At 48.8% G+C, this 12,531-nt stretch overlaps 1 protein-coding gene across 3 annotated transcripts in view; it reads right to left on the bottom strand.

Annotated features, from left to right (window-relative positions):
- Positions 1-12,531, bottom strand: part of PPP2R5D (protein phosphatase 2 regulatory subunit B'delta) — a 273,958-nt gene that overhangs the window by 106,864 nt on the left and 154,563 nt on the right. For all 3 annotated transcript variants that reach the window (XM_086925820.1, XM_086925821.1, XM_086925822.1), the window contains 2 exons: positions 11,584-11,692; positions 6,133-6,186 (listed from right to left, as the gene is read on the bottom strand). In XM_086925820.1, coding sequence (XP_086781946.1) covers positions 6,133-6,186; positions 11,584-11,692 — 163 coding nt within the window. The remainder of the gene's footprint in view (positions 1-6,132; positions 6,187-11,583; positions 11,693-12,531) is intronic.

Here is a 12,531-nt window from a genome sequence, read left to right as displayed (position 1 = left end):
TTCAAGGGAGGGTTGTGTAGGGCAGGCATCCGTTGCTCAAGGAGTCTAGGCGCTGTGTCCAGTGCCCTCAAGGGAGGGTTGTGTAGTGCAGGCATCCATCGCACAGGGAGTCTAGGCGCTGTGTCCAGTGCCCTCAAGGGAGGGTTGTGTAGCGCAGGCATCCATCAGTCAGGGAGTCTAGGCGCTGTGTCCAGTGCCCTTAAGGGAGGGTTGTGTAGTGCAGGCATCCGTCGCTCAAGGAGTCTAGGCGCTGTGTCCAGTGCCCTCAAGGGAGGGTTGTGTAGCGCAGGCATCCGTCGCTCAAGGAGTCTAGGCGCTGTGTCCAGTGCCCTCAAGGGAGGGTTGTGTAGGGCAGGCGTCCATCGCACAGGGAGTCTAGGCGCTGTGTCCAGTGCCCTCAAGGGAGGGTTGTGTAGGGCAGGCATCCATCAGTCAGGGAGTCTAGGCGCTGTGTCCAGTGCCCTCAAGGGAGGGTTGTGTAGTGCAGGCATCCATCAGTCAGGGAGTCTAGGCGCTGTGTCCAGTGCCCTCAAGGGAGGGTTGTGTAGTGCAGGCGTCCATCGCACAGGGAGTCTAGGCGCTGTGTCCAGTGCCCTCAAGGGAGGGTTGCGCAGCGCAGGCGTCCATCGCACAGGGAGTCTAGGCGCTGTGTCCAGTGCCCTCAAGGGAGGGTTGAGTAGGGCAGGCATCCATCAGTCAGGGAGTCTAGGCGCTGTGTCCAGTGCCCTCAAGGGAGGGTTGTGTAGTGCAGGCATCCGTCGCTCAAGGAGTCTAGGCGCTGTGTCCAGTGCCCTCAAGGGAGGGTTGTGTAGCGCAGGCATCCGTCGCTCAAGGAGTCTAGGCGCTGTGTCCAGTGCCCTCAAGGGAGGGTTGTGTAGGGCAGGCGTCCATCGCACAGGGAGTCTAGGCGCTGTGTCCAGTGCCCTCAAGGGAGGGTTGTGTAGGGCAGGCATCCATCAGTCAGGGAGTCTAGGCGCTGTGTCCAGTGCCCTCAAGGGAGGGTTGTGTAGTGCAGGCATCCATCAGTCAGGGAGTCTAGGCGCTGTGTCCAGTGCCCTCAAGGGAGGGTTGTGTAGTGCAGGCGTCCATCGCACAGGGAGTCTAGGCGCTGTGTCCAGTGCCCTCAAGGGAGGGTTGCGCAGCGCAGGCGTCCATCGCACAGGGAGTCTAGGCGCTGTGTCCAGTGCCCTCAAGGGAGGGTTGTGTAGGGCAGGCATCCATCAGTCAGGGAGTCTAGGCGCTGTGTCCAGTGCCCTCAAGGGAGGGTTGTGTAGTGCAGGCATCCATCGCACAGGGAGTCTAGGCGCTGTGTCCAGTGCCCTCAAGGGAGGGTTGTGTAGCGCAGGCATCCATCAGTCAGGGAGTCTAGGCGCTGTGTCCAGTGCCCTTAAGGGAGGGTTGTGTAGTGCAGGCATCCGTCGCTCAAGGAGTCTAGGCGCTGTGTCCAGTGCCCTCAAGGGAGGGTTGTGTAGCGCAGGCATCCGTCGCTCAAGGAGTCTAGGCGCTGTGTCCAGTGCCCTCAAGGGAGGGTTGTGTAGGGCAGGCGTCCATCGCACAGGGAGTCTAGGCGCTGTGTCCAGTGCCCTCAAGGGAGGGTTGTGTAGGGCAGGCATCCATCAGTCAGGGAGTCTAGGCGCTGTGTCCAGTGCCCTCAAGGGAGGGTTGTGTAGGGCAGGCATCCATCAGTCAGGGAGTCTAGGCGCTGTGTCCAGTGCCCTCAAGGGAGGGTTGTGTAGTGCAGGCATCCATCAGTCAGGGAGTCTAGGCGCTGTGTCCAGTGCCCTCAAGGGAGGGTTGTGTAGTGCAGGCGTCCATCGCACAGGGAGTCTAGGCGCTGTGTCCAGTGCCCTCAAGGGAGGGTTGTGTAGTGCAGGCGTCCATCGCACAGGGAGTCTAGGCGCTGTGTCCAGTGCCCTCAAGGGAGGGTTGTGTAGTGCAGGCGTCCATCAGTCAGGGAGTCTAGGCGCTGTGTCCAGTGCCCTCAAGGGAGGGTTGTGTAGTGCAGGCGTCCATCAGTCAGGGAGTCTAGGCGCTGTGTCCAGTGCCCTCAAGGGAGGGTTGTGTAGTGCAGGCGTCCATCAGTCAGGGAGTCTAGGCGCTGTGTCCAGTGCCCTCAAGGGAGGGTTGTGTAGTGCAGGCGTCCATCAGTCAGGGAGTCTAGGCGCTGTGTCCAGTGCCCTCAAGGAAGGGTTGTGTAGTGCAGGCATCCATCGCACAGGGAGTCTAGGCGCTGTGTCCAGTGCCCTCAAGGGAGGGTTGTGTAGTGCAGGCATCCATCAGTCAGGGAGTCTAGGCGCTGTGTCCAGTGCCCTCAAGGGAGGGTTGTGTAGCACAGGCATCCATCAGTCAAGGAGTCTAGGCGCTGTGTTCAGTGCCCTCAAGGGAGGGTTGTGTAGCGCAGGCGTCCATCAGTCAGGGAGTCTAGGCGCTGTGTCCAGTGCCCTCAAGGGAGGGTTGTGTAGCACAGGCATCCATCAGTCAAGGAGTCTAGGCGCTGTGTCCAGTGCCCTCAAGGGAGGGTTGTGTAGTGCAGGCATCCATCAGTCAGGGAGTCTAGGCGCTGTGTCCACTGCCCTCAAGGGAGGGTTGTGTAGTGCAGGCATCCATCGCACAGGGAGTCTAGGCGCTGTGTCCAGTGCCCTCAAGGGAGGGTTGTGTAGTGCAGGCGTCCATCGCACAGGGAGTCTAGGCGCTGTGTCCAGTGCCCTCAAGGGAGGGTTGTGTAGTGCAGGCGTCCATCGCACAGGGAGTCTAGGCGCTGTGTCCAGTGCCCTCGAGGGAGGGTTGTGTAGTGCAGGCGTCCATCGCACAGGGAGTCTAGGCGCTGTGTCCAGTGCCCTCAAGGGAGGGTTGTGTAGTGCAGGCGTCCATCGCACAGGGAGTCTAGGCGCTGTGTCCAGTGCCCTCGAGGGAGGGTTGTGTAGTGCAGGCATCCATCGCACAGGGAGTCTAGGAACTTTGTCCAGTAACATTAGTTGAGGGCTGCACAGCGCAGACGTCCATCACACTGGGTGCTGCATCACATGCTGCCATCAGTGTAACCTCTGGACTAGCAGCTGGTGTAGGCTCGGAAATAGCTGTCACCAAGGAGCTGCTGGCTTTAGGTCTGGGTGATGCCTGTCGCGGTCTCAAGCTTTGTTTAAAATGTACGCTCTAAATTACTCTGGTTCGGAGATAGAAGCCTTCGAGCACAGAGTTTTCTAATCCACTCTGCAAAAGAAAGTGAAGAGCTTGAAATATTGAGTCAATGCGGAGGAGTCCCTTGAGCTCAAGGGGCGGCTTCTGATGTTGAACGGAGTGCTGAAGGTAAACCTGCCCTATTCTGCGAACACCACAGCATTGGCTGCGTTCAGCGCAGACCAGGAGCACTGCCATTTCTTGAGAGGATGCTCCGATGAAGCTTGATATTGTCTCGGTGCTTCAGGGCCCCGTTGAGACTTTGAAGCTGGTGGTTATTCTTTTGAGTGACGAGAATAGGAAAGGCAGACCGTGCCGAGGTCATGTGGGTCCTTATACACCTTCCTGCCCGGGGAACGTACCAAAACAAAATGCCAATTTGTGAAACAAGAACAATAAAAATAAAACTGAGAATAGGCTTAAAATCACTCCAGGCATTAAAGGACGTTGAATAAAAAGGATTGTAACCACAGGCAGAAAGTTCAAGGTCAGTGCCCCAAAAAACTGTTCACAGGAAGGAGGAAAAACAGTTTATTGCCATAAGATGGGATACTGCCGCTGTGTGTGCTCCCATAGCGGAGCAGTGCCAGTTTCATCCTCTAAAAGGCGGTGTGCCGTCTAGCTAACAGGGATGTGGAATTCCTATAGCCCGACGCCCGGGACATATTGTTTAGAGTCTAAAAAAGAGCACTAAAAAACTCATCTTTTTAGAACAGCCTATTAGTGTTATTTTTCCTTTAGATGGCCACTTGCTTGTTTTCCTTTTTCGCGCCAGGATACTCTGGAGTAATGGAGCGCGTTATAAAACAGCAAATAAATAAAATAAAAAGAGTCAAGGGCAACAAGTTTTCATGTGTATTTTGTCCTTGGGACAAGTAGGCTCAACCCCCTGCAGCACAAACCCTTTGACTGCCAGTTTACATTACCACATTATGGATCAGGAAAGGCATTGCCTGCAGTTAAAGTAATATTTGTGTCCATGTGCTAGTGCTGTTCAAACTTGTATTTATGGTTCATTAATGCAAAGCCTTTATTATTAGGGTGAGCGCTCTAAGTATATGCTGTAAGCTCTGACTGCACTACTGACAGTGGTTCCAGTATAGAAACGTGTATACATGTTTTCAATGTTTAACAATATGAGGCTATGTATACTGTTCCCAGAATGCTCTCTGATAAGATGCAAATCTGATTAGATGCAAATATTTGCAGAAGCCTGAAAGCAAGATTGATGCTTTCAAAATAAAATGTTCACATAAAAAATGCAAAAACATTTCCTTAAACTACTGAAAATATTTAGGTACCATTTCTTTGCAGCATCATTTAATAAAATGTGCTGATGTATGCCAGTATTTCCCAAAAATATTCATCATGGAAAATGAGTGTAACCAGTTTTAATAAGATTATGGAAAACAAATATAAAAAAGCATTGGTAAAACCTGTAGGTCTGAAATTGTTGGTCAGCCTTTTGGTTTTGTCAATGTGTGACTTGTTGTGGGATGGTTTTTGTAAAACCTTATTAGTGTGGAACCTGCCGGGCCCCTCACCATTATAACAAATATTATCAAAAGCAAAAAAAAAAATTGGTCTCGAGAAGCACACATTGCACAGTAGTTCATGGAACTGAACAAAACGACTGTCCATATGCACCTCGTGAAAGAACAGAATGCGGTCACTGCCAGTGAAGGTAGCAGATAGAAAGAGAGAGAGAACATTTTAAGAAATTCAAAAGGTCTTTGTTACCACCAGATCTAATTAGGGGCCCAATTATTAAATAAAGTGCATCCATGTTCTTGGATTAAATGCAGATATACAACTTTCATGAATTCCCAAGAATTTACAGAAGTAGGCCTACAAATAGTACTCCTAGAAAATATTTGTGAACTGCATTTTAGCACGAGCAAATATGCAGGTGTACATTTGCTCATGGGAAAAATCTGAGTGTTTACAAGTTCACATTCCCTCCAGCCACTTTTTTCCCAAGCCTGGAAGAAGTTTTATGTCTTCCATTGTCAGGAGTAAATATCCAACCTTTCTCAGTATGGAAAAAACTAGTTGGTAAAAACCCCTAAAACATGCAGGTTAGTAGGTTTGCACAGACTCAAAATGGCATTCCAACCCTGAAACTGCTGCTTACCATTACCTTCAGCCCCAGTATGTAGATCTGCAGAAATTTGGCAACATATGGGAATTGCTAATATTCAACCCCTACTGTGGAAGAAGCCCTGGCATAATCAGAGAGGCTATTTCAGCGCGCTTATATAATGAGATTGCGGTCATAATTTGACAGCGCATTACATTGCACAAAAGAGACAACTGGAGTTTATTACAGGACAAGTAGATTTATGAAGCAACTTGTCCCATGGACAAGTAGATATTTTATTAAATTCCACACCCCTGCAGCTATACCGTCCCTTTTTTCCTTTAAAACTATTTGTGAATGTTTTGTTCTAGTCACTCTTATTTCATGTACTGATAGTTTTAAATTAACAATTGCTTAGTTTTCGAAAATGAATTTTCGTACATAAAAAATATAAAATGCATTTAAAATACAGAAGTGCTTAAGGATCACAGATTATTCGGAGCTTCTAACTATCAAAGGAGCTGCCCTTATAGGATAACGTATTTACACAGCTGTGCAACAGGTAAATCCTCACAAGAATCGAACCGATGCAATCCAGGGCCAAAGGGATTTGTGGCGCTGCGCTAAAGGGCTTTACGTTTCTTGCTCTAACACCTTCTGCAGACAGACATTCATTGCCTAGTCATTACATCAATGTTATCTTTTTTGCACAGAGGCCATTATCAGGTGTGCGCATAACTTTCCACTTCATGATTACAGACCCCGCACCCTGCTGAAGCCACAGGTGCTAACAGTAGCCCATACCACAGAGTTCAGACAGATGGACAGCTCTCAAACCAGTTGTCTCCCAGTGATGGGTTCAAGCATGTACTCACCGGCTCGGTCAGGCCGCTGTCCTTCTCCAAGAACTGTACAACACAATAGGCCAGCTAAAGACAGAAGAGGAGACATTGAATAATACTGGCAACATAAAAAAAACTCACCTCATGAAACTACAACGCTAGCAACACAAATCAAATGCAGCCTGCACATAAGATTTTACTTCCGGAGATCAATTTCTGAACACAATCTACAAAGGCATCTTGTACCTTCAGATATAAATATACTCGAACTTTGAGGACTTGAATACATTTTGAAGGTCCTACGACAGTGACCGATCCAGACACTGGTGCAGGTAAACATCCAGAATAGAGGAAGAACACAATTTTACATACAGACACGCATGACCGCACACACCCATCCACAAGTCCCATTAATATACACTCATGTGGTCATGCTGCAGACATTGAAGTTTGACATTTCAAGGACTGTGGTGAAAGGTACAGTAAGGGAGGTCAAAATACTTCACAAACAAGCCATTCGCTTGGTTCAAACTTTCACCAAACAAAATAAATGAAATGTATCCACTCGTGTCACAATGCATAAATAACCTTATTTAACTAAATTAAAAAATAAAAACAGCATCTTTTCACATTATTTAAGGGCATCAGAATCTCATTTGTTCGCGCACTCTCAAGTGATCGTGCACTCTCCCGCAAGCGCTCACCCCCTCTCAGCAAGCGCTCGCCCTCACCCGCTCGCCCTCTCGCAAGCGCTCGCCCTCTCGCAAGCGCTCGCCCTCTCGCAAGCGCTCGCCCTCTCCCGCAAGCGCTCCCCCTCTCCCGCAAGCGCTCCCCCTCTCCCGCAAGCGCTCCCCCTCTCCTGCTCCCGCAAGCGCTCCCCCTCTCCTGCTCTCGCAAGCGCCCCCCCTCTCCTACTCTCGCAAGCGCTCCCCCTCTCCTGCCCTCGCAAGCGCTCGCCCTCTCCCGCTCGCCCTCTCCCGCTTGCCCTCTCCCTCAAGCGCCTGCCCTCGCAAGCGCTCGCCCTCTCCCGCCCTCGCAAGCGCTCGCCCTCTCCCGCCCTCGCAAGCGCTCGCCCTCTCCCGCCCTCGCAAGCGCTCGCCCTCTCCCGCCCTCGCAAGCGCGTGGGCAACGCCAACATGTCACCTCACATGGTTGACCTTTCTCTTTAGCAAACTCAAAGAGGGCAGCCATCGCCTACGAGTCTCCCATGCCACCAGGCGTCGGGGAAGCAGCAAGAAACACCTTCAAAGGAGACCGACTATCTTAGGGGCGGGCGAGCATTGGCATAAGCTCCCAGGAGACTCTGACAGTACACGGTGTCCTCAAGCGAATCTGCAGTGCATGGAGCCCTACGTCCTTCCAAGCACATGTGGAGCGTTGCAAGCAAAAGCAGGAGTGCCACCAATCTTTAGCCCGCTGGCGGAGCATCTCTCACGTACCCCAATAGCGTAACTCGAGGCGAGCACTCTAGTACATACGGGGGCATTATGGAGTCCGATGTCACCACCTATGTGATCCAGTCTGGCGCCTCGGATTATTCTAAAGGTGAGGAATCTGTGGCTAGAAGTGTCTATGAGAAGTGATTTCACAGGATTGGAGGCAAAGTTGAGATAGTGGGGTGGTAAGCATAACGGGAAGAAAGCCAGAAGGGATGAACAAAGATTTAGGCATAAACTCTACTGAGTTGAGGTGCGGAATAGGGGGTAGGGCTGAATGGAGACAAGATGATGGAAGGTGGTCGATAGGGTTTCTGGAGAAGTTGAAATGGGAGGGCTGAAAGTGAGATATTTGAACGGAGAATAAGCATTTTAGAATGAAAGCAAATGGCTGAGGGCACGCAGGTTTAGAGGTGGATGGAAAAGAATGCAGGGTGTGAGTTCAGGGTGATTTGAGAAGTCTGCGTTAGAAAACTTAAGGATGAAGCTGCAGTTAGGGATGAAATGCTAGAAATGTTAATATTAGTTGTAGGAGCAGGAGACCCGTTAGAAGGTCACTTCAATGAATCAAGGGCTTTAGTAGCATCAAGAAAGACCGCTGCAGCACTGAGGTGTGGCTCAGTGTGGAGAAGGACGAAGAAGGAGTGCAAGTGGTTGGAGGTGGATCTGTACTTGTCTTAGGGGCTCCCTTAAATACTAAATTTAGGAGCGTTTGGGGAGTGTCTAGTACTAGACAACGGGCTACTTACCCTTGGGGTCACTCTGCCCCCTATATGACCACTTCCTGTGGGAAGTGGGCACAACCCTGTCTCGGAGTTCCTAATTCTGCCATCAAAACTATGGCAGACTTACATTTCGTATCGACATCAGGTAGCCCACACCTTAGGGGTGGAATTAGCCTGAGAATGAACACGCCTCTCTGACTACTTATTTTACCACCTGTCCAGGAGCCGAAGGGGCCCTTGTCAGGGGTGGTGGCATCCCTCTGAGGGAGATGTGCATTACAAAGGCGGCAGGCTCTTTGAAGCCCCCTGATTTGGAAAAATAATTTACAGGTCATCCTGTTGGAGGGGGTTTAAACACCCTTTACCGAACAGGCTTTGTTCCCCACCTCCTGAGAGATTAAACCCTCACTGTTGGGAGTCAGAAACTCTTCTCTGGTGGCAGGCGGGTCAGGACAACTTAGCTAGCACACTAGTGGTTACCAAGTTTTCAGGGGGCACCTTCAAGGTGCCTTCTGGGTGCATGTATTAATAAATCCATCACTGGAAACAGTGTGGGTTTATTTATACAAGATGTTTGCAACCAAACATCTCTGGTCTCCGTGAAGCCATCATGTAGCTGTGGAACTCGTTTTCACCAGTGCCCAGCACATGTGCTTAAAATAGCTTCCAAGATTACTTCTACTGGCAGCTATTGAACTGACCAGCACAGGGACACATCTGCTCATGCAGAAATGTCCAAACATGTTGTGTAGTGCACCCTGCCGTAGGGCTTCAAGTCCAGCTGTAGGGGTGACTTACCTATACTGCATTCAGTGTCTGCTGGCATGGTACACAAGCTGTATGCCATTTTGTGTTTTCACTTTTTCTGCACCAAGTCTGCAATGGTAATATGCATGAGCTTGGTGAGGGGGTCCCTTAGAATGGTATAATATATGCTGCAGCCCTTAGGGACCCTCTTTAGCCTCCTGGCCCAAGGCCCCAGGGGTACCATTTACTAGGAACTTACATGGAATTCTACAGGTATTGCCAATTGTGTAAAAAAACAACTGCACATTTTAGTTTAAGAGATCTGTTATTTAGGAACCTGGTTAGCAGGAACCCAGTGCACTTCCAGTCAAAATTGCATCGACTATCAGACAAAAAGTGCGAGTGACCATGTCAAAAAGAGGTACTTTCCACTAGGTTGTATTGCTAATGTATTTTTGTGGTGACTGTTTGGGACTGCACTCGTGTACATCTCCTCTCCCATTTACTATAGCCTTATAGTCTGCTGCTGAGGGCTATATTAGCTGTTACAGCCCCTGAAGGCAAAAGGGCTATAAAGCTATTAAAACATTCCATCCACTAAGGGTAGAATATTCCAAATTGAAAAAGGAGAAACAGAAAAACACACATTTGAATGTGGGAGCTCCAGGCTTTTATCAGCCATTATAAGACCGGAGCTACTCCATTGTGTAGTAATGCAGACTTAGTTGTTTAGTATTGCAAGTTCCCGGAAGCTTGGAATTCTAAAGTAGAACATTCCAAGCGTTTCTATTGGTTGTTTCTATTATGGTTTGAGCCAGGCTGAAGATTCAATTCAGCTAGAGATGTTGCCTGTTGTGTGGGCGCTCTAATAAACAGCTACTTGGAACCTGATCGTATCCAGAGATATTGTTCTTGTCACTACAAGACATGGCCTTCAATGGAGCTCCCAACATTCCACAGTTCTAATTCAGCTTTACAGCTCGCTGTAGAAGGCTATACATGCCCTTAAAGGCCAGCTCCAGCATTAAAGGTCCGTGCCGAAGGAGAGGGTCTTTAACAACGGAGCGGGCCATTAATGGCCGGTATAGTCCAGCTGCTATGGGCTATAAAGCTATTAGAACATTGTGCCCTGAGAGGTTAGAATGTTCTAATTACTAAAAACAAAGGTGCTGCCGAGTCCGAGGGGGTTCAAATCCCCTCGGGCTCTGGAAGGCCTTTGTTCACAGCTGTTGCTGTAAATGTTCAACAGCTAATAGCCACCCACACGGCCACGACTGGCAGCGTTTGAACATTCACAGCAAGAGTTGTGAAAAGGGGCTAAAGCCAGCTCCTGGTTCTCCCCGGCTTGGCTGGACTGCTTTTTGCAGTTCAGTCAAGTCAGGGAGACCCGCGAGCTGAGCAGCATTCCACCTCCTTCCAATGCTCAAGTGAGTCTGACCTAGGGAAGAAGGAGGGAGAAGGTTCCAGTACACAGCCTACGCCTTTCGCTTTCCCCTGCCCACTCCATGTGTTTTGGAAAGGCAGAGGCTGTTTATTAGAACTTTGAAATGTTGAGTGCAGCGGGCCTGCACCGGTTCACACAGGGCACTGCTGCCCGTTGTCTGTAATGGAGCGCTCAACATTCCAATGTTCTAGTCCGGATTATACGCTTTTACTTCTGTCTAGGTTGCATCTCTAATGTACTCCTGCGTTGACGTTTTGGGAATGTATTTGTATACATCCCATCTCCCACCTACTCTGGATTATCTGCCCTTGATTCTTCCTCAGTTGCATCCTGCGTCAATTGTTAACCCTGCTCTTGCAAAGCGCTCTGAGGCCTCCGGGCCATGTCCGCACTGTATAAAATCACACACAAAATAAATGGGGTTTGGGGAGCCACGGTTAAATATGTACAGAAACATAAGAAGAAACTCAAAATACCACTTCCATTGTCACATGGCAATTCAACACAACCTGCCACGTGACTACAGTCTCCCCCGCCTGAACATGGCATGAACACAGTGAAGTTAATTCATATTTATGACAATGAAAGACTGCCCCACAATGGAAAACTCAGATTAGCTATAGATTTGTAACTCAAGTTAAACTAGCATGGCAAGTCTAAAGGTGAGCACCAAACCCGGGGCAACCCTTTGACGGGCACCATTTCTACCAGCGTTCTCCACGGTCTTACATGTAAGCAAACTCACTGCGGCCTTCAACACCCGACCACCTTCAAAGCGTAGCATCCTTTACTTGCCTTGAGCTTCCTCACGCTATTGGGATCTGTACATTTATAAAGTGGACCCCTAAGTGTGAAGGGTACAGTGCTGTATTGACAAATTCAAAAACCTAAATTTACAAATATTTTTTACAAAAAAAAGACTATCATTTTCCTCTAATTTCCAAAATCTAATAAACATCAAAAAGTAGAAACATTTATTGCAAGAAAACAAACTAATAAATAAAAGAGAAGCAGTGCTAATTTGCAGTGACAGGAACCAAACAAACATGAAAGGGTAATTTATGAGACTATCCTCGCACAAAATCTCTAGCCTTTCCGTGGACACCACGCTCACTTGTAGGAAGAGACGTACCTGCGGGTGGTAAACGCTGAGCGATTTCACCTTGTGCAAAGGCAACAAAACTCGAATGAGGAACATCTTGTGCTCTTCCTTCAGAGGCAACGCAAAACCATTGATAATACTGGAGGGAGAAAAGATTCAGAGTTACACACGAGAGAACAAAAAGGGAAGGATAACATATGCAAGTAGGAAGATACGAGCTGAAACTAGGGGAAGGAGAGAGGGTGGAGAGTGCAGAGCCAACTTGAATGTCTCAGGAAATGAAAGAGGCATGCTAAGAAAAACATCAACATAAACCAGGAAAAGACGGAGTAAAAGTAAGAACGACAGGTGGAATAGAAATGTAGAGACAACAGGAGTGGCTTAAGGCAAGAAGCTTAAGCATCATGACTGTTGACTGCTATTTCTAAAGAGCGCTGTTACCCCAGCAACAAGGGGGTTCCTTGTGATGTACCTGCCTGGCATTCAAAATACAAAAGCAGATTTCCTCACATGTACATTTCATGAAAATCACCCACGAAGTCCTACCAACCATTTTACAGGATCGGAATGATCCCCAAATAGTTTTTTTCACAGATGCAAGAAACAAAAAATGCTCTAAGACTCCAGATTCTGCCCTTTTGCTATGTTAGTCAAAGACATTTCTATAGACATTTTCTCCAGTTGAAACGAAATGAGGAATATTCATAAGTGCACAAATGACTAAAGATGTCAAGGCGCTAGTAGTTAGCCCCGATAAGAAACTCAGCAAGGATACCTGGCTCTATGTTCGGAAACATCAGGGCCTCCAATATAAGGTAAAAAGCCAGATTCTTAAGGCCTTTCTGAAAGGGATACAAGTTCACAAGCAGGTCAGATAAGGAGAGAGTTCCAAAGCTTGGCTGCAGCCACCGAGAAGAGACTGCCTCCCCATCTTGCGTTCTGAAACTTGGGAACCACAACCAAGTTATGATCCGCCGA

The sequence above is a fragment of the Lissotriton vulgaris genome, chromosome 6, assembly GCF_964263255.1.
Source record: "Lissotriton vulgaris chromosome 6, aLisVul1.2, whole genome shotgun sequence".
Classification (NCBI taxonomy): Eukaryota; Metazoa; Chordata; class Amphibia; order Caudata; family Salamandridae; genus Lissotriton; species Lissotriton vulgaris.
This window is presented reverse-complemented; position numbering and strand designations above follow the sequence as displayed.